This window comes from Trichoplusia ni, chromosome 10 (assembly GCF_003590095.1).
Source record: "Trichoplusia ni isolate ovarian cell line Hi5 chromosome 10, tn1, whole genome shotgun sequence".
NCBI lineage: Eukaryota > Metazoa > Arthropoda > Insecta > Lepidoptera > Noctuidae > Trichoplusia > Trichoplusia ni.
Genome location: NC_039487.1, coordinates 3033219 through 3053995, shown reverse-complemented (window position 1 = coordinate 3053995; position 20777 = coordinate 3033219). Strand labels below are relative to the sequence as shown.

The 20777-nt window shown below is 35.2% G+C and overlaps 1 protein-coding gene across 1 annotated transcript in view; it reads left to right on the top strand.

Annotated features, from left to right (window-relative positions):
• Positions 1 to 701: 701 nt before the first annotated feature.
• LOC113498172 overlaps positions 702 to 20777 on the top strand; it is a 49376-nt gene continuing 29300 nt past the window's right edge. The window contains exon 1 of the mRNA XM_026878112.1: positions 702 to 1050. Within this exon, the coding sequence (XP_026733913.1) occupies positions 702 to 1050 (349 nt within the window). The remainder of the gene's footprint in view (positions 1051 to 20777) is intronic.

Here is a 20777-nt window from a genome sequence, read left to right as displayed (position 1 = left end):
CCGTTCAAGTAGAGTAAGCTTGTGTAACTTTGTTTGTATTTGAATCAGTTATCTTACAAATACTTCAGCTTGTATGAAATTCACCTTACGGTAGTCAAATGTTCTATTGCGCCAAGGGCAATATACGTGGGAAGTGAAAAAGTTTTCCTTTTCCACACCTGGTGATAAAGATGTCTAGGATATGTTGTCATGGAGTTATCTAATATTATGCCTACAATGTAAAAGTGAGCCTATTTTATCTTTCGTATGAAAACGCTTTCAGGCTTGTACTGTCACTAAACAAACCAAAATACAAACGTAGGAAATACAGTTAATTAATGAATTACATGCAATTGCCTTAATGGATTGTGATTGTTTGCGATATGAGAATTATTATCGGAAATACATGCGATGTACACCCGATGAGATCAATCGATAATTGTTTTGCAATAACATCGATAATTGCCGTTTAAAGATAGAGCGCTATCGTTCTTCTCTAAGAAACCGTAAACTTATTTATCTGAGCAAAAAAATTATTTCGCAAAAATTTCTTTTGTTACAGATAAAGGACTTTGTTAAACTAACCAATCAGTCTCAATCAGAGACATCTGACTTAAAACGAAAAAGGAAAAAGTCCGTCTAATAGCGGTGAAGGTCGAATAATGTGGTCGGGCATGCGCCCAGCGGGTGCTCTCGTCGTGTTGTGTACTTAGTAGCAGGCGATGCCCGTGTGGTGGGGGGCGCGGGCGGTCAGCATGCGCGTGTGCTGCGTGACGACGGTGCTCGCGGCGCTGGCGCTGCGCGGAGCGGCCGAGCCGGCGCCGCGCCGCTACCCCGCCGAGTGGCGCAGCGGACGCGAGCTGGCGCGCTCCCGCCCGCTCCACGAGCTCTTCGAGCCGGAGCCGGCGCCCGCCGAGGCGTACGCGCCGCACGCGCCGCCGCCGGTGCCCAACGAGCGCCGCCGCACGCGCGCCAGCAAGCGCGCGCCGCACCAGCTGCCCTCAGAAATTGCAAGCCAGATGATGTTGCGAGCCTCGCGCTCTAACCGACCCTATGACGTGCCGCAAATCGGTAAGTACGAACTTTCTTATTTTCAGACCCAACCAAAAAACACTGCGATTTGCTCACATTACGTATTAAACATTTGCGTATCTTAATTCTTCTAATTTGAGTTCAGAATACATCGCATTTTAGTGGTTAGGATGATTAAATAATACCTACAGGTAATCTGATAAACCTTCCTCCATGAGAAGAAGAGATGAAAGCTGTATAATCTAAACTTCCACTGTGGTCTGTGGTATACGCCTGAACAAACAGTCACGCTGTCGGGAACCTTGTGTGTTATAATAATTAAGTGTCTTAACAAAGATTAGGATTTATTTACATGCAAATACCTCTGACTAATCTAAAGCCTTATTAGGAAGTTTATACGGTTGTTCAGTATAGTTTAAACCCTTCACGAGATTTAGCTATTATTTTCGCAGAATATCGAACCAAATTATAATTAACCGTAGCTTTCATGTCATTAAAGTGAAACGGTCATACGTGCTCATTTTGTTACATGTGAATTTAATGAATTAAGCGCGAACCGTATTCACCTAATAACTGCGTAGAAAATCGATGAACCACGATCATTTAGGCTTAAGTTAACATGAACAGAGGTGGCAAATGTGGTCGCAATCCCGCATGCATTGTCCGTACCGGTGTGCCGCGCGACAGGTGACAATATTCTGTCGGCGACAGAGTATGGCACACGCCTCTGTGCCCACTGAGGCTAATTATAAGTAGGCGTGTGGCAAAGCTGCCTTAGCAGTGTTCTAGAGAGGTACTGACTTGCATGAGTCACTAAAAATGTATGGAAATTTGGGTATACAAGTTCTTTTGTCATACAAATAATAAGAACATAATGTACTTGTCTAATACCTAATATACCTTTACGAAACCATAGTATAGATCCAAGTTGATTGGTTAACTAAAGAGTACTTCATAAGTGACCGCAGTGTTCTGAACTTAGATCGCCTTTGACCGATCAAAGGGACGAACTGTTTGAAGATGGAAGTATCTAATAGCCACATAATGGGTAATTTGCTTTGACTAGAACACCCGTTAACACCATCCTACATACGTCCAAGGAGTTTATGTAAGTACTTATCACAAGAGATATCAAATATATTTTCTTAAGGAAAACCATATTCTTTCTCGAATATCATAACAGCAATATTGATTCAGACATTTTTGACGGATCAACAATCTCACTCACCTCTTTTGACAAGGGTACTGCTTAACGGATCATAAACGCCTTTCTTCAAATCAGTATTTATTCGTCAAAGTACATGATGCTGACTTCTGGCTTTCATCGACCTCAATAGAACTCTTGTAAAGTTCGTGGTTTTTAATTCGAACTGAAAGATAGTACTCATCAAAAAATATTCCAATGAAATTCGTTGATACATGGTTAATAAATAAAAAACACACTTATTTCCAAACAAAAATCACCCAACCTTTTAAACAAAATCCTATTAATTTTCACATTGTTATTATTTGCATGTTTACAACCAATTATAAAAGTACAGGAGCCGAGCTTTCTTTGAAATGAAAACGTTAAAATGATTAAATACATACCTACGAAGTTTTTAAGCATTGCGACATTTTGAAGTTTTAACATTATGTAAAGGGAGTAGAGACCCTACATTTCGGTCAGATATTTTATGTGACTTAACTGTCTTTAGCCGGGGGCGGGTTTGAATTAGAGAATGTAAAGAGAGGTCTGAAATAGTGAATGGGTGTTTTGATATGTGGAAGTAAAGTATGTGGAGCGAGGCTTATACGAGTATCGTATGGTTGAAAGGCGTCACGTAGCGGCGGCGGGCGGAGAGACGCGGAGAGCTCTCCTGCACACGTCGGCTCTTCGATTGGGAGGCGACGCACCACGTCCGAGCCTACAACGTGCTACCCTTATAAATTCTCACGACCGTCTTTTGTTTTTTTCTTCGCGGAAACTTTTATTCTAAAAATAGACCGAGCAATCCTCTCAATGACCACAACATCTCAGTTTTACAACAAGCTTTTCTCATTTACGTAACTTTACTGTTATGTAATTTTTATTTATAGTCCTCTTATACATTTAGCGTACTGTAGTAATAGCGTTTCAGTTTTATAACTAGATCAAGTGCTTAGTTCCCTTAACAATTTTAATTAAAAACGGTATTATTCCTAAACCTGCCTTATAGCGTCGTTAAAATACAACCGGGAGTTTCTAGTCATATTATTTTTAATTATATTTTAAAGAAGCTTTCTTATAGACTGTCGGATCATATTTATAATGAAGGTATTACATATTTCAAGTTAGTAACAATATATTTACATCTAATTAGCCACCCACAATGCAAGCTTCTAACGTTATAAAACAATATTTCTTTAGTTAAAACTGAAACCTAATCAAGTAAGATAATTACTAGCATACGCTTAGAATTTTCAAAAAACTTGCTCTTTTTATCAAAGTTGAACCAGTGACCTTTTAATAATTGAAATAACTTTATAATAATGCCAAGTTGTTGATAACAGATTAGCTAGAATATCCTTATAAAAAATAACCGTTACTTTGTTAACCTTTTACGTTCAACAAGGAGCATTTAAATGCTGGGTTTATACTCACAATTTCATTAACTTTCATTGTTAATTAGGAGTTGTTAATCAATAAACGTGTTTAATACACTTGGGAGATTACTTTGTAACAATTCTCTGAACAGCGGAATTTAAACTATTTAAAGTCTGTTAGATTGTAAAACTCTAATTAAATTGAGTGGTTTTACATTTATACGAAGGTTGTACTGTAGGTTGAACTGCTCATCACAATGGAATCTTTCTCTGAATGGACCTTATTTTGTTAACCATGTTAACAAACAGTACAAAAATTCAATCCTTCATTTTTGTACCACCGACATTCAAAAATAGTAATCTATTTTTGTACTAGTGACATAATAGATCATGCGATTTCGTAGTATTCGCTCATTCGTCAAACACGAAAAAGCAACTGACTTTTTACTTAAAATCCTGGTTTAAATTCTAGGAAACTGCAGCTGTCAAACCCGACGGGAGTTTTGTTGGTGGTTGAAATATTTTCAGGAGTTTCAGAATTTCAACAAACAAAGAAAATCTGGTCATCCTATTCATTTGGGTTTAAAACAACGTGGGACCTAGCTTATAACGTCCCTGGCGTAACTGTGGCCTAAAATAGACTTAACACCTGGTCCCAGCACCACCTGAATTACCTCCACACGATAGCTATTAGAGTGTCATATTATACTCGTCGCGTTTATTACGCTATCATGGGCCTCAACATGGATACCGTGTTTATTACCAGAGGTCTGAACAAAGATATTTATGACTTCACCTAGAGAATACATTCTGCACTAAATTTCACGTTAACTTGCTACAATATTGCAGAACACAAGACTACAATATTGTTAGAACATCTTGCTCGTTGTAATTCTTACATTTACCGTACTGTAACCTTTCTTTTATATCGTTAAAGGTTACACGTAACGTTTGTTGGTCATACCGTATTATAAGCACCGGCGATACAGCTATTGTCTTTTTTGTTTACGACTAAAAGATATAAATAAAAAGTAATCGCGTTAATTCCAGTGAATATGTTATGGTGAGCTTTATTTCTCTGTTGGCCATGGACCTCGGAACAACATTGTTAACGATCGTGAGGATTACCGGTATTAGGGATCCTACGCACTGGGTTAACAGCAATGCACGGTTTGACGCTCTTCCCATTCTTTTTACAAGTCGTAACAAGGAGTTACATACAACAATGAAAACGCCAACCACGAGCTTTTAGCAGTTAGCGCGTGAAATTTAACATAAATCTGAGAAAGTCACTGTTATATTAGCGAACCTACCAGAGCTACACTGCTAGCTAAGAAAACAACGAGCAAACTTTAAAAACTGCTTTATTTATTCATGAAGCCTTTTAGGTTTCTTTCATTCTTTCTCAATATTTTTTCAACGAAAAGTTATAAATACGTTTTATTCTCAAGCATTTTATTTTACATTATGGATGAACTATCTGTAGAGCTTCAGTGTGTGGGTATATTCTACATCTTGAATTCTAATTCCAGCTTGTATGGCCGTTTCTAATTCCTTTCGTACTATTATAAACTCGGGAAGCTCTTTAAAACGAGATAAGACCTTTTATGAAATTGCTGTCCCGCACGGATAACACAGACATTCTAATTGTATTAGTTAACTTTGGTCGCTACATGTCTTTAATGAAGTTTCGAATATTATGTATGATATTGGAATCTAGCCTCTTGTTCTACAAGTTTTGGGATATCGATGTCTTGAATGAGCCAATTCGGTAAATTACTTCTCATAAAAACAGGTAGGTACGTGTTTTTGTTTATTTTCCATTTGATCTCCGTAATTATATTCAAATTAAAATCATCACTGAGCAAACAAAAGAGTTTAATTGAAATAAACATGGGCATGACAAACAGAATACATTTTGTCCCGGTAATCCCTCGGGACGTGACGGACTGCGGGTAACAACTAGTATCAAACGAACATTAAATCTATCAAATTCACCCAGTCTTATACAAGTGCACTGATCATATTATCTTTAATCGTATCATTAATTAAAATACACACACAATATCAATCGGACGCAACAGTTCCACGAAATTCACATTCATATTTAACCCGAAAATTGTTACAGAAATATCCACTGTGGAATAAAGCGCTTCACGAGAGCACTCGTGGACGCGAACTTCACACCAGTGTAAATTAACATGCAAATAATACATGCGGTTGTTATATATAATTGTTGGAAATCTGAACATATTTACTGTACTTAATATGAACGAACGTAAGTATGCAAACCCGCAAACGAGATATTACCACTGTGTGTAAACTCATCCTCGATTAAATAGCTTTAGGTATACCTTTACGTACGCAAATTAAATTACCATCTCTACAAAAGGAAATAAGCGGAAGAGAGTGAGGCAAGGGCTAAACAGGGTTATCGCTGACCTTTGACGAATACACCTTTTTGAAACGCGTTGGGTGTACCTTTTGGGTCAACCATTTAAAAGTCACCTTAACTTTTTATATGGGGTTCATTACATACCATTTTGTAGTACCAGCGACCACTTATACAAGTGCTTGGGAGTTCCTTATATATTTTGGTCGTAATATAAGCTGAACACGAGTCGTCTCTCCGTAGTAGCAGACGTGAGAAACACACTAAGCGATCTAGTGGTCACCCTACTGGGTACATTAAGGGGACACAGCGAAGTGCAAACGTCAACAGTATTTGCATAGTAATTTGCTACATTGAAATAAACTATCGCGAGTTTCAGACTTAATTCCATGGTTGTTGCTGTGCTGTTGCCACATTGTAGCGTTATATTTGTGAATCTGGGTTCAGTAGCGATTTGAGTGTTTGTTTATCGATAATTGTATGGGCACCATAATTACCTCGGCGAGTTGTTATAATTGTTAGTGGCTGTCGAGAGCTGGTTTTGCAGCGAACGACCGCAAACGACAGAAACATCGAAACCATGCAAATGTTTAATGAAGTTCGCTTAAATTAATTTCATAATAAGTTAATTATGAAGTGCTGAAATGTTTTGGCAATTCGGTTATGATTCTGTGCTCCGTTTTGGTATTATAAATTGAAATGAATAATTGGTAGGTACTTATTTCTATTTAAATTTATGAATAAGCCAAATGGAAATGCATTCAGTCTATCATTAGATGAACATGCAAATGCTTATGTATGTAGATGTACTGAAACCAGCAAAGTAATCCAGAACAAAAAGAATAGTATACACCAAGCAGTTAATAAACAATCAGTGTCATTACACTTAATTGTTCGCCAAGACGGTGTAGTTTAAAAACTTGGACGGAGCAAATAGGTCATATTACGAAACGGTCTTGTAAGAATGCAAAGACAGTGTTCGTAGGTCACGAGCAACAAGTCCATTAACCACTTCCGACATCACTACAACACTGGTTAACAAATACATAGGTAGCATTCACCGCTTTTTACTAGTACTTTTGTTCTTGCAACAGGAGTTTTATTAATTGAATATCGCGCGTGGCATTGTAGCTCCCGAAAAAGTGAACCCGTTTCGATTTAGTTAAAATAAAGAATACATTTCGAGAGTTCAGCAATACCTATTCGTTTTTTTTTTAATTTTAGCTATACCCAAACCAGAATTTGTAAGGGTTCTTAAATAAAATATCTATTATTTATCACCTTATTTACAATATTTATAAGTCTATAATTGAATCGTCTAATGATAAAATCAATACGTTGACCATTATTTACGAGAACTTTCCTCGAAACTTCGTAAATCCTTTTTCATGGTAAAATCGATTCGGCTCTCATTAAACAACTCTGGCACCAGCTTAATCACTAACGACCCGAAAAAGAAACGAGGAAAGAACGACAATTTAATGTTATTTTCCAAATGAAATAATCCAATTTTCGACAAATTGAATTTAAAATATGAATAGGCTCGAAATGTGTCACGTATACCATTTTGCAATAGTTTATAGAATATTGCCTCAGTAGGATATTCGTTGCACACGTTTTATCTCGATGTGGGTCACGGGAAATAGCATTCTCTTTAATGGGAAACCCCTACATATAGCTACGACAGTATTTATTATTTGTTTTAACAAGTTTACTATTTTCAATGTATGTACACCACAAACTTTTACAAATCCTTTCATCCCCTTGAAGCTCTTTCGGAAAATCCTTTCTTGGTATCGTCCTTTGAACTCTACATGGTCGAATAAACATATCGTCCAGTAATCAGGTCACACCATGCGTGAAAGTAAACCACTTAAATAAAATATATAATAGGCGGATCATATACTTCGGAGTAGTATGTAGTAGTCTATATATAAATTCTTATAATAATTAGTTTGATTTCGTCTCGTGAATATATCTGTCCCAGCAATTACGATTGTATGAACATCTAGACAGCCACAAAACTCAAGGGACCTGAAGTGTCTAATTTTAGAATACCCACTTACCTACATGTTTGTGTCGCGGCAAAGCTTTATAGCAAGATAAAGGGAAAATAAAATATTTATGAAGGAAAACAAACAACTGCTTTAAAGTTCAAACGTGCTTGCCATTTTCCTTGCACACAATTTTATTTAAAGCACGACTGCATTAATCTGTTAGATGAGTTTGAGATTCATAACAATAGTATATTCGTAGATAACCTTTAAACAAACAAAGCTAATATAACCTTTTTAATGTGTCGTTGTTTATGTTAGTGGCCAGTGACTGATTTAAAGGACAGAGAGGAAAAAAGTACTCACTTCCACATCACGAGGGTCCTAACTGCGATGAAGTCATTTCTGTATTATTTATTTATCACGCTGTATTTTTTTTAAGATAACAAAAATATATTGCCGATTTCGAAGTTGAACTTTGCATTTTATTTTTAATCTAAAATAAATTTCAAAGTACGTACCTACTCAATTATTAACGTGTACTTAAAACAAAAACAAAATTATTATAAGGTTAAGGCTTTAAAAGCAGATTTTACTTAACAATTTCAAACCGTTTAAGATGACTTATACCAAATATGAAGCCACATTTATCTCGTCAAATTGAAATTATAATTTTAACTATAAATTTGAGATACAGTTAAGCATTCAATTTATTCATGATAACATTAATTAATAACCTTAAAGGTTAATTTTCACTAATCCGACCTTTAGAGATATAATAGAATTAAACCGCGTGTTTGAAATAAATTTGTTTTATTTTGACGTTTATGTACGAATAACACTTTAGAAAAAAAAGGCTTTAAATGAAAAATCTTTCACAAGCGTATACAAGTAAGTAACGTGGCAATTTATGCAAATTCTTTGAATTTCTTAGAAGCGTAGGCATTTAACCTTCTTAGTGCAGTCATCCAATACTTAAGGGTGGGCTAATAGTCCTCGTGAAAACGCAAATTTTTTTTCTTTATTGCCGACTTGCTATATAGGGCAAGCTTCACGGTAGAATTACTTCGCCTTAAATGATAAGAAGTGGAAAACCGCTTACCGGATACGATCCCGAAAAGTACTAAAACTTACCCTTTAAATCTATTTTTATCTCTGAATTATTTTAACAAAGAATTTGCACTTTATATACAAGAGCTTTTTACTTATTTCGATTTCTTGTTTTCGCTGCAGAAATGTGGTTTCAGTTCAACACTTGATTGAGTAATAAATTAATTGATACTGTCGGCAACACTCCAGTCCGCTACCGGATTTTGCTAATCATTCTCGTGTTTTCATCGAATAACCAAAAATTAGGTCGCATTTTACGTTTATGTACAGATATGAATGTGAGATGTTACAGGTTCGATCAAACGCAGGCTAGATTGTAAATATTGGAATGTGAAAGGTGATCAACGCTTAAACCTTCGACATATGGAAAGCTTCTGTGCTCAGCACTGAGACATTTATAGGTATTATTATATTACTATTGGCCGTGTTCACGGTGAAATACATATTTACTATTTATATAAACGGTCAGTAATACTCGAACGGCTCGTATTACCTTCCACGAACCATATCTTGTTCCAAGAATATTATTGGTACCAGGAAAACAAAACAATCCTAACCTTTTTATTATTTTACAAGACTTTTGCATTTGTTTACCAACAATACAATTCCGGGCTAACGAAGAGGCTTTTAACACGTTAAGGAAAAAAATTGAAGTTAGTGGAACAATCAGAGTTGGAGGGTTTTTTTCTATTAAAGAATAAGTGGCAAATTAAAAGTTTAATTTGATAAACTTCCACAAAAAACATTCGACGACTCGTCTTCTCTTTTATTCGTTATAATTGTCTTGTAAATTAACAAGAACCGCTTTTAATGATTTTGTTTTAAAGAAAATATATCCGGGCGGTTGACTCAAGTCACATACACAAAGAATCCCAGACTCAAGACAAGCATTCGTGGATTCCACAAATATTGGTGAAAGTTAAGATACCATTATATCGCGATTTAAAAACAATCACATTTAAGGTACTTTACAACCTCGAGGAACGACTTGTTTTGCCCGTCTGGATTGAGTGCTCTCAATACATATGTGAATACTTGTAATGAGAGTTGCCACCTTGGAGGTAACTAGTTGTTTATGCATGCGGCCCACAGGAATCTAAATAAATAGGTAATAGAAATGCCTTACATTTCGTCGCCGCAAGAAAACTGTTGCTAAGTAACGATATTCATGTATATCATGTATGCCGACTTACATACGTTTTTTATGAAATATATAAACTTACAATAGCAGCCGCCGATTCAGCCCATGATTAAGGACTTCGCTTGGGTCCGAAACTAGTCGGACAATCCCGATAGGTGCGCGCGAGTCGACCATTGCATCTTTTACTTATGAATCATTTTCACGAAACTTACTATATAAAACTTCTAATAGAACTGAAAAAAAATGCCCTAATTCTGTTATAATTATTTCTTGTATCGACATTTGTTTCGTAAATATTAAATTGACTACAATATGTACGCAAACAAATCTTTGTATGCGGAATACTAAAGTGATAAATTCATATTAACATCCCACGCATAGTTTTTTATTATGGTATAAAATATGATTATGACTACACTCTATGTGGGTGTGTGTCAATATTGAGCCAGAGAGAGTATCAGGCGAGTAATGAAATGAAATCACTTTCAAATAATTTTATTACGATGTCTTACATCATGTTTGTCAAGATTGAATTCTACATCTAGATCTGTCACGTACCAGTACACAGATTAAACATTAAGTGATACCTTAATACCTACATTAAAAGTCTATAAACTATGAAATAAAAGCTAAGCTGTTATTTTTTTTCAACGTACTCTGATAAAACTGGAAATATTCAAAATGCAGTAAAATACACAGTTATAGTTTTTGAACAAAAAATGGTTTCAAAAACCATATAAACTATGAACCGAAACCGAAATCTTACTTTAAACGCTGAAGATGGGCAGTGGATGAAATAACACTGATAGCGCATTCCTTCCATAATTAAAAACATATAAACTCTTGATTAGGTCATAAAATTTCGTACACGTCAACTTAAATTACAACTTGTAATTACGACTTGATGTGAAGTTTGACTAACGCCGCGGTATTAGCTGCATATTACATCAGTTCGCACAGCTTATGTTCAGCAAGTTACGGAGGCGACCGCCAACTTAACAACTAAATTAAAATTTCAAGGACGATTTAATTTTTAAAGATTTATTTTTAATCGATTAGGTACATGAAAGAGGTTTTTCTTGTTTTTAACAATTAAGAACCTATTACTTCTGGATGTACTGATTTTGATGATGATATTAAATTCACATTTACATGGACTTATTGAAATTTGGGTGGATTTGGAGGGTTTTTGAATTATCCATGCCGGTTGTAATCGTAAAAAATATTTTCAAATATCCCTGCACAATTAATGGACATATAAAGTCAAGATAACAAAAATGTTTGAGGAATAAACGAGTAAACATGAGATTACTAACTGTCTTTAAGCGATTAAACATTTTCTCTCAATTTGTATTTGTTATAATATTAATTAGCATTGCCTCAGGGACGCACTTCAAATTGGTTTAATGTTTCTATCAAAGGAAAATTCAATTTACTTAATTTATTAACTAAAAGCCATTTGCTGGAGACACGGTTGAGAGATTTACGCTTTATTGTTTGGGCTTATCGAACTCTTCTTATTTTAAAGATTGCATAAAAAACTAGGTATTTTCTTAAGTAGAAAATAAAGACTAGTAATACTAATACTGAATCTTTGGAACTCGGTTATTTCTTGTCGAATAATACCAGGGTGCGTGGATTCTACAGTTGAGCAAAAAGCTTGTCTGTAAGATTCATAACCCACAACTTCTTTCTTGTTAACTGCATTGGCCTAGCCTTGGACACGTGGTAGGACACGTGTTTTGTAGGACATACGACTGTCCTACAAAACACATTATTTTGGAAAACACACTAATATGGAAAAATGTACGGGAGATGTGTGTGATACACATAACTACCATTTAACATTTCAAATACAAAAATCACAAACCAGATTCAAAATCAAATCATAATCTTATAGTATCATAATTCGTAAGGCTCTACAGAGCGACGATAAAGTAAATGTAAGTCACTTTTATAAAATATGTTTCTGGCAACAAACGCACGTACCATAAACAGTGACTATATCCTTCACGTTTTTCCATCAACGTTGTGATAAGTGAAAGTCGTTTACAGACTACGGAACAAGTTGCTGAGTTGCACGGGAAATTGCTTGGTAATTCTTTATCGCTGGTAAAAATTGAAACACTGATTGAATATACTTGTAACTTTGATAATAGGCCATGACAGGGTATGAAAAGCCAAAATCTATTCCGTCCGTCAATTAGGTTATAATAAAATATTATTAGCGGATTTCTAACTTTTTCTAAGTAGGGAAATAAATCGGATCAAAGTTCAAGAGTGGGCTGATGACGTCAGGATTGAGATCATATTATTTTCAATCGTGACGTCATACAACTTTTAATCGTGGGCTCTTCTTTTTTTTTTATTCCTGTGATTCTCAAAATAAAAAATAATTTTCTTCAATGCATAAAAATACTTTTGCCTTAAATTATAAATACTTTATTTTATTCCTACAAATTTGTCACTTAACTAAAAATTCTCTTCATATTTTAACTAGCAGAAAAACAGAGACAATTAAAAGATTATATAGCTTAAAAAAATAAGAGAAATTCTATATGAAATCATTGGTTTCTAGAAACACCTCTAAATAAGCACACCTAGTGGAAACGCTGTCTTATTAACAACTTTGTATGTAGTAGGGAATAATTCAATAAATCAACAAACACGTCCATACAATTATGTATGCAGTAAGGATACAATTATTCGCACCATATTGACCTCAAGGGCTACCTTTATCTCTACTGATAAAACCTTAGTCCTGAAAAGGGCTCATGGAGGGACAAGGGCCAAACATGGACAGACCTTTGAACGTAACCTATCAAGTGCTTGTGCATGCATGAATGCACAGCAAGGATCCTGTCACGGACTATAACGATGTCTTATCTGACCCCTAAGGGCTGAGACAATGTTACATAGCATTAGAATAGAAAACATAGAACGTTTTTTTCCCTTGATATTGTGAACAAAAACTTAAGGGTATACAGTCATTTTAAATCTCGTGTGACGTCACTTACCAGTATGCGTCTTACTAGCAAGTGATTTTTTTAGCCCCGAACGAAACGAAAAATACCTATTAAATTTTTTATTTAATATTTTTTGGGATTAAGTTATTAGATTTAGTCAAAAACCCAACTGACGTGACTTCGACATTCCAGTTTTATACATTCAGACGACTCGATCAGCGTAAGCGTTCAGAGTCAAGTAACTCACGTACACGGCAATTTTACAGCACATTAGCGAACTCACGAATAGAAAACTTAAAACGTATAGGAATGACATTCCTTTTGGTATCTTCGATATGCCAGTTATCTAATTTCTCTAGAAGCTCGATTTGCACCGATACTCACTCATTTTTTTATGAGACAAAGAAAAGTTAAGTCTAAAACACTTTAAACGCTGCAGTTAAAATAAAAAAACTACTAAGCTCTTTGAAGTATTAATTAATTGTGATAGCCCTTATTATTTTCAAAGGAATATTGCAAGCAGTAAGGTAAGCCACTTTGTAGCTTTTCTACTGACGGATATTTCAATTTTGATTTGTTCTGCTTTATCTTGTTTTCAATATTAACCGTACACAGCTAAAGCATTGCTATACAAATAATGTTTTTTCTTAATGCCAGTACTTTAAGGTTTATAGCAAGTAATTAAAAGCTTTCGACTAATATTGATACAGAATGCCAAAATACAGCCATAATTATAATTAACATATTTACTAGTCCACGTGAAATAGTCTTAAATCAGGAATATTTTTTCCTAAATAAACCATTTAATAAACTGTTTATAATTTATTCGTTGACTGTGTGAATCTTCAGTCAATTATTTTCACCGCATTCAACATTGTCGCTGGGTAAACGATCATGCTAGTCACCGCATTACCCGAGCTATGTTACGTCACCGAGCTTTACTTGTGCCGTAAGATTCGTAGCACCGTAGCACCGTAGCTTCGTAGACTTATAAGTCACCGTGCGAAACGCAGCCTCACATTGTTGCTACGTTAATCTGGTATTATCTCACAGCCGGTACTTCTCGACAGGTTTATTTACATGTTTGTAGCGTATTCGTAGCACGCGTAGCGTAACGTAGCGATGTGGATATATTTATATTCTCGTAGTTAGTTCTCATTTACTTAACGTTGTTTCTAGTAACATGAAGTACAAGCTGAATAAAGATGAAAAAGGAATTAATTTTAGATTTTGTTGATATATTCTTAGCTGGTAATATTTTTACTGGTCTATAAAATATCGCTTTAAAACGCTTTTAAACGTGTTAATGATAAACCTTTAATTTATGAATAAGCATCGAATGTCATTAAATAAACACAGCAAATTCATTTAAATAAACTTTTTTAAGATTAAAAACGTCCCGAAAATAAATAATCTGAATGAAATCTGTTGAAATTCACTTTATAACACTTTACTCCATAATTTTTCCACTGCAAAATAAGAACAATTGTAGTGCAAGCTCACTTTTATGTAAATGCCACGAGTTCAAATAGAGCCTTCATTCAGTATTTCCGACAACGTAATAACTTAACATTTCCACTGACCATAATGGCCGACAAACCTCGAATCAAAGCTATTTAAATATACGTAGTGAGTTTAATTCATTATATAAAGCAGCTTTATGTTATCAAATAAAATTAAATTAACTTTTTCTTGGAATATTGTGGTATGCGCACGCTCGAGTCCCCCTTGTAGTTCAGAGAAGCTGTAAACGCCCACGCCACCCAAGCCGCATAAAGCTATACCATTTAAACCACCTCACTATAACAGTCCACTAGTACTGGCCATTTTTTACGATCAATCCATTTAGCCGTAATGAGATATCGCGATATTTAATGTGCTCATCCTAAGTGTTGGGCGGAAGTTTATGTGGATTAATGTGAGTCATAACTCGTGCTATGTAACCCTTCCTTTCCGTCTAATACAATTTCAGTAAGACGAATGCCTCACGTCGCGCGGCTCGTAAAACACACGGATCGACGGCCATTATGCAGCCAATCTGTATTCATTTGCGCAAAAACTAAGAGTACAGGACCTTTCCATAACACTAAACACTGTATGCCACTTAACCCTCACGGTGACGTATTAAATTAACTGCCCTCGTAAACAAATATATTTTCTTTCTAAGAATGAAATAAAAATAACTGGTATTTATGATGGGATAAAATTACCTTCTAACATACCTACCTACCTTTCGTGACTATCGACGAATTATTGATGACCTTATTGGCATCATTACCCCGCCGAAGCTGTCAGTATAATTACTTGTCAAATTACATCCTAAAAGAAACAATTTATCCAAACTTCGTGAATGACATTTGTTCACATATTAGCTTTATTTCATGAAATAGTCGACTGTTATTATAATTTCTTGAAAACATTATTTGTACATCAAATGTGCTCCAAAGGAGAAAACGTGATGGAATCAAAATAATTAAAAACAAAATGTAAAAATCTCCATATTCTGTTGCGAAATCTATTTTTAACCGTCATATACTGGTTTTGAAATGCATTTTATTCAGTCTATTTATGGTAGCCAGTTTTCCACACGGTGTAAAATTAACTCGGACAGGTTTATTTATTAAATGTTTCAAAAGTCTATTTATAGACATCATAAGTTCTGTATGTTCGTCACACGTTGTGTTACATTTCCCCAACTTACACCCGCCAGAGCTTTCCGCAGCTAAGAAACGATTCTTTCCTTAGGCTTGAAACTTTGCTTTTATTTCGGTATCAGGTGTCCATATTAATTTGAAAGAGTATCTTTCCATGGCCTCACGGCAACAGGTGAGTAGCTCGGCGCAGGCGCGGCGCGCGCGTCGATACCGCCCCCCGCGCGGCCCGCGCGCTCCCCGCGCCTGCTACCTGCTACCCTCGCCCATTCACACACGCACACATGCACACCCACACGTTTACCAGCAACAAAGTAGCATTATAACAAACCGTAGGACATGCACACTAAAACAAAACTTTCGGAAAAATAAGAACCCGTTGTAGCTTCCTCCGCGCCTCACAGAGACGAATAGTTCATTGTCTTAAATGTATATGAAATATTAAGCTGAGAGGTGTCATGGGGATCAATTGTGTCACAGAGTTCTAAATTAAATTCCATACTGCGTCGCAGCTGACGTATTTTCGTAACAATAACAAAGCGCGACTCATGACAGCGTTTATTGACGGCTAGAGGGATTAGGTACCAGCAGTCATAGTAGGGGGAGTGGCACCATCAAGTCACGGTTCAAATGTCTATCACAGCCCGGACGTAGCCGGCAAACAGCGCGGCACGGAACGTTTATCGCGCGCCTCCACTAAGTATCCCTAATTGGTCGTCACTACTAATTTCAACGAGCATAAATGACGTCATAGTACTTTTAAACTGCTCCAAGGTGCAGTTGTTTAGTTAAACGATTTAAAATTAACGTAGATGTAGTCCATTCTAGTAATACCACTTAATTTGATTAAATGTCAAGGTGGGCCGACCGCCGAGTTCTTCAAAACTGTATCCAAGAAATTAAATCCTGTCTGGATTCGTAGAATTATGAATAATAATGTCATATTACGATACCTTCATCAAAGGACTGTCTTTCTACGACATTTTTTCTTTATAGACATTAAAATATTAAGTTCAATTTAAAAATGAAGCATGAGCTTAACTCATGAAGAAATTATGCGACCAAATTTTTTAAGTACCTAATCTTACGCATGTCAAAATTAAAATCAAAATCAATTAGTCAAGTGCGAGTTTAAAACAAGCATATTGATATCCAAATTTTTATCATAACAACTTTGCATCCCCATCAGATCACATAAGTTTCCATAAATTGATTTGAAGATGTAATTTACCCCTTGTATTCAGGTATCTCTAAAGATAGCTGAATTTTGCCCAAAACCAATTTCTTAGCAATAAACATGAACCAATGTGACATGTTAGTGATAAGATCGAATCGCGCCCCGCAGGGGGAAATCATAAGTCATTTGTTTCTATCGAACGTATATTCATATATCAAGTGGTAAATACAACTATATTATTTCATACATTTTCACGTCGCTGATATTTTTTCCCATATTTTGATATTCAGCGTAACAATACTTTACTTGACCTAGGAACATACGCATTCCCCAGCCACGCCTGTGACATGAGAAATGTTTATTTTTGTCTTATTTTCACGCAACTTATTACAGTTAAGAGCGTTATTACAGTAAAAGTTTTCGCCTGACACAGGTTCTCATAAAATATACAGCGGCACTTTATTCGTATGGTAATATTTTTTCTATTTCATGGATAGACATTTATTGCTCGTAATCGCTATAGTCGCTTTGTATTAAGAAGCAAAATTTTAAAGGTAATAAAATTATACTTTAGTATAAATAATATTATGTCTATATGCTGTGATTCTGTTACCGTTTAATCTTTTTAAGGTTGTATTAGGCAGATGTTTGTATGCTTTCATATCTGAGCGTACTGCAGGTAAATAAGCTAGTTGCAAGTTAGTTACCATATACTTTTGTTGTACTTGTTTTTTCAAATCATTTTTTTACTTATCTCTCGTTTGTACACTTATCCATGTGTAGGCATGCTATTTCATAATAGGTTATAAAAAATGGAAGGCAAATTGCCACAAAATTTTGTAAAATATCCATTGCCCAAAAATCCAAGCTTGTCAGATAAAAATATGATAAACGAAAAATTGAAATCTTTTTGTTAACCCACGCTTAATTTAGAGCAGGTATTTTTTGTGAAAAGAAAATGAAATATTTTCTACCCTTAAAAAGTTCGCTCGATTTGCTAGTAGGAGAGAGACGAGAAATAATTGCTAATGACTTTCAAAGATCATTGACCGTAACCAAAGATGTCAACGGAAACAGTCGAATTGATCAAGTGCTAAGACGTCATAACTTGGAAGATTATATTTAATGGGTTAAGTGGGAAAGTCACGTCCTGATTTTCAATTCAGAGGAAATCTATGGGAAGTTGTGAAAAGGTATTTTTACCGCGCCCGGTGGAGGAAGTTTGCGGTATTACTGAGCTTTCCGAGGGAGATGTAACCGACAGTTCGTGTAAAATAAAACTAGAGATTTCTGAATGTACATAGATATAGATGTACCTGAAAACATTTTAATAAGATAGACGGAGAACCGTATGTTGTGGTGTAATGTGCAGGTCTATGTGCAACAGTGGACCTTGATAAGCTGAATTAACTGAAGTAATATTTAACATTAACTGAATTTGACTTAGACTATAGTTCCGTATTAAGTATCACTTGAACTTATCATGTAGCTTTAATCAATAAATTACGATAATTAGTTCACGTTAATAGGTAGTAATCATTTATGATTTTAATTATACCTTTTTGTCGACAGCATTAATTACTACGAGTAACTTCAGTAATGCTTAGTTTGAAACTCACTGATCCATTGGTCAAGGAACATATCTTTTTTCATTTAATAATTATAGCCTAATGTAGGTACGGTAGACATATTTTTTTTTTAAATCGTTTAAGAACGAGTCAGATTCTTGGAACTAGAGGTTCCGAGGTGTATCGGATGGATGAACAAATTTACAAGTTTTAGAAGCATTGCTTCATTTTCATTATTTATTGTTTGCGTGGCAAAAAAAAACATGCAATCTGTTTCATGAATAGTTTAACTAACTGGCTATCACGCTTTATGAGATACAGCCTAATGACATACGAATGGAGAGATGTGCAGCACAATCTTTGTAATAGGATTTTGTAAAGAATTTGGGTATCGAACCCTAAAATCTATTTCAATAATTGTTTTGAGAGTAAGTGTATTACTGAGTGTCCCCACTAAGTCGAAAATCAATAGGGTACGAAAATAAATGCTTATTTTTAGATTCGAGGCCATTGATAATAAAAACCTATTTATACACTCGTTAACCTTTTACAGTTGCACTATCAATAATGTGGCCTCTATATCTATAACAAGTGGATCGTTTAGAAAATTAATAAGTATTCCAAGTTATATTTTAATACCATTTCTAGCCATCTAAATGAAAAATATATTTATGAGAAAAGCTATCCAATCGCTAAAACCCCATAGCATATATTAATATTATTTTTTTCAATGGAAGGATGGCTTACATTTTTAGAATGAAGACTTAAATAGTTCGTTATCAACCGCTTTTTGTAACACGAATATTATTTCAAAGTACATTTAAGCCAATAACGAAACCGACCCACTCGGTCGGTATAAAAAAAACGTAAAACAATTGATTGTTGAAATTTAATATCCACGAGCGATTTCACAATGTTATGTAAGCTCTATTAAAATGTTAAACACAAAGTAAATTGTTATTGCAGGACTCGGCTGGGTGAGTTGGCTAGTTATAATGCAAATGACTCGTCTATAGATTGCGAACCTAGAACAGATTGCTGATCCTATCGGGGACACCAATAACCGCATAGTTACGTTGTGACTGAGATTCGATCATATGAGCACGTTATTTCGTCAGTTATGACACATTTACAGATGGTAAATTGTGTTTTGGAAGTACATTATTAAAGTGTCGTTCGTAATTACGAGCACAGTCAGGGGCAGCAGGCTCTGAATATTACAAAGCCTGAAAATATTTTATCCACTAAATGATACACACATACATAACGGTCAAACTTATGACACCTCTTATTTGTGTCGATGTTAATAGTAAAGCAACTATTACTGTTAAGACCGGAATAAGTCCTCAAAGAGCTTTTTTAAGATTTTTAATACTTAAAACAATTTTCTATTAAAAGCCAGTAGGCAGGTACCTGCCAGATAGTTCTTGGTTTAAACTAAATTCTTGACAAGGACATTGGCCTATCTCTAAGCTCGAAATCTGTTTAAATAATAAATCCGTACTCCACAGTTCTACAGAGAGAGCAACACCAAAGTATACATCAAGTTTCTCTCAGAGGGCGGTACAAAGCTTTGGTAGGCTTTCGATTTCAATGTCACTGGATATATACGTGTGGCTTCAATATACAAAGGCTATTAATATACCTAGCTATTAATTGTGAAGGCCAAATATATCTAACCAAATATAGACGGCCAAAGATAATATTACTTAGGAATTACGCTCAAGTTCATTTTTTTCTTTGTGTCTTTATACCTGTTAATTTGACAGAATGACAGAGATAGCTATACTCTTAACAATAAACTCGGTCACGTTGAGAAGTATTCTTGGAAAATTCTATTAAATAAACATAGACCGAAAAGTTGAAAACAGTTGTTAGTAATTTAAAAAAAAATAGTAAATTTAGACAGTAACACTAGGACCACAAATATTAAAAGATGGCTTACATAAAGATTGGTCGTGTTTCGATTGACATTCTTTGATATACAAGTACTGTTTTACTTCTTTACGAAATCACAACACACACAAAAAGGCATAGAATTATAAAGACAAAGAGCGCTATCTCTTTTGAGAAACAAAACGTAAACTTTTTAATAATAGGCCTTAAGCACCTTAAGTACAGAAATTCGAAACGCCTATACTCCATAGCCACCTAATCGATCTTTTTCAAACGATCAGCTGATACAAGCTGAGTCAGTGAACT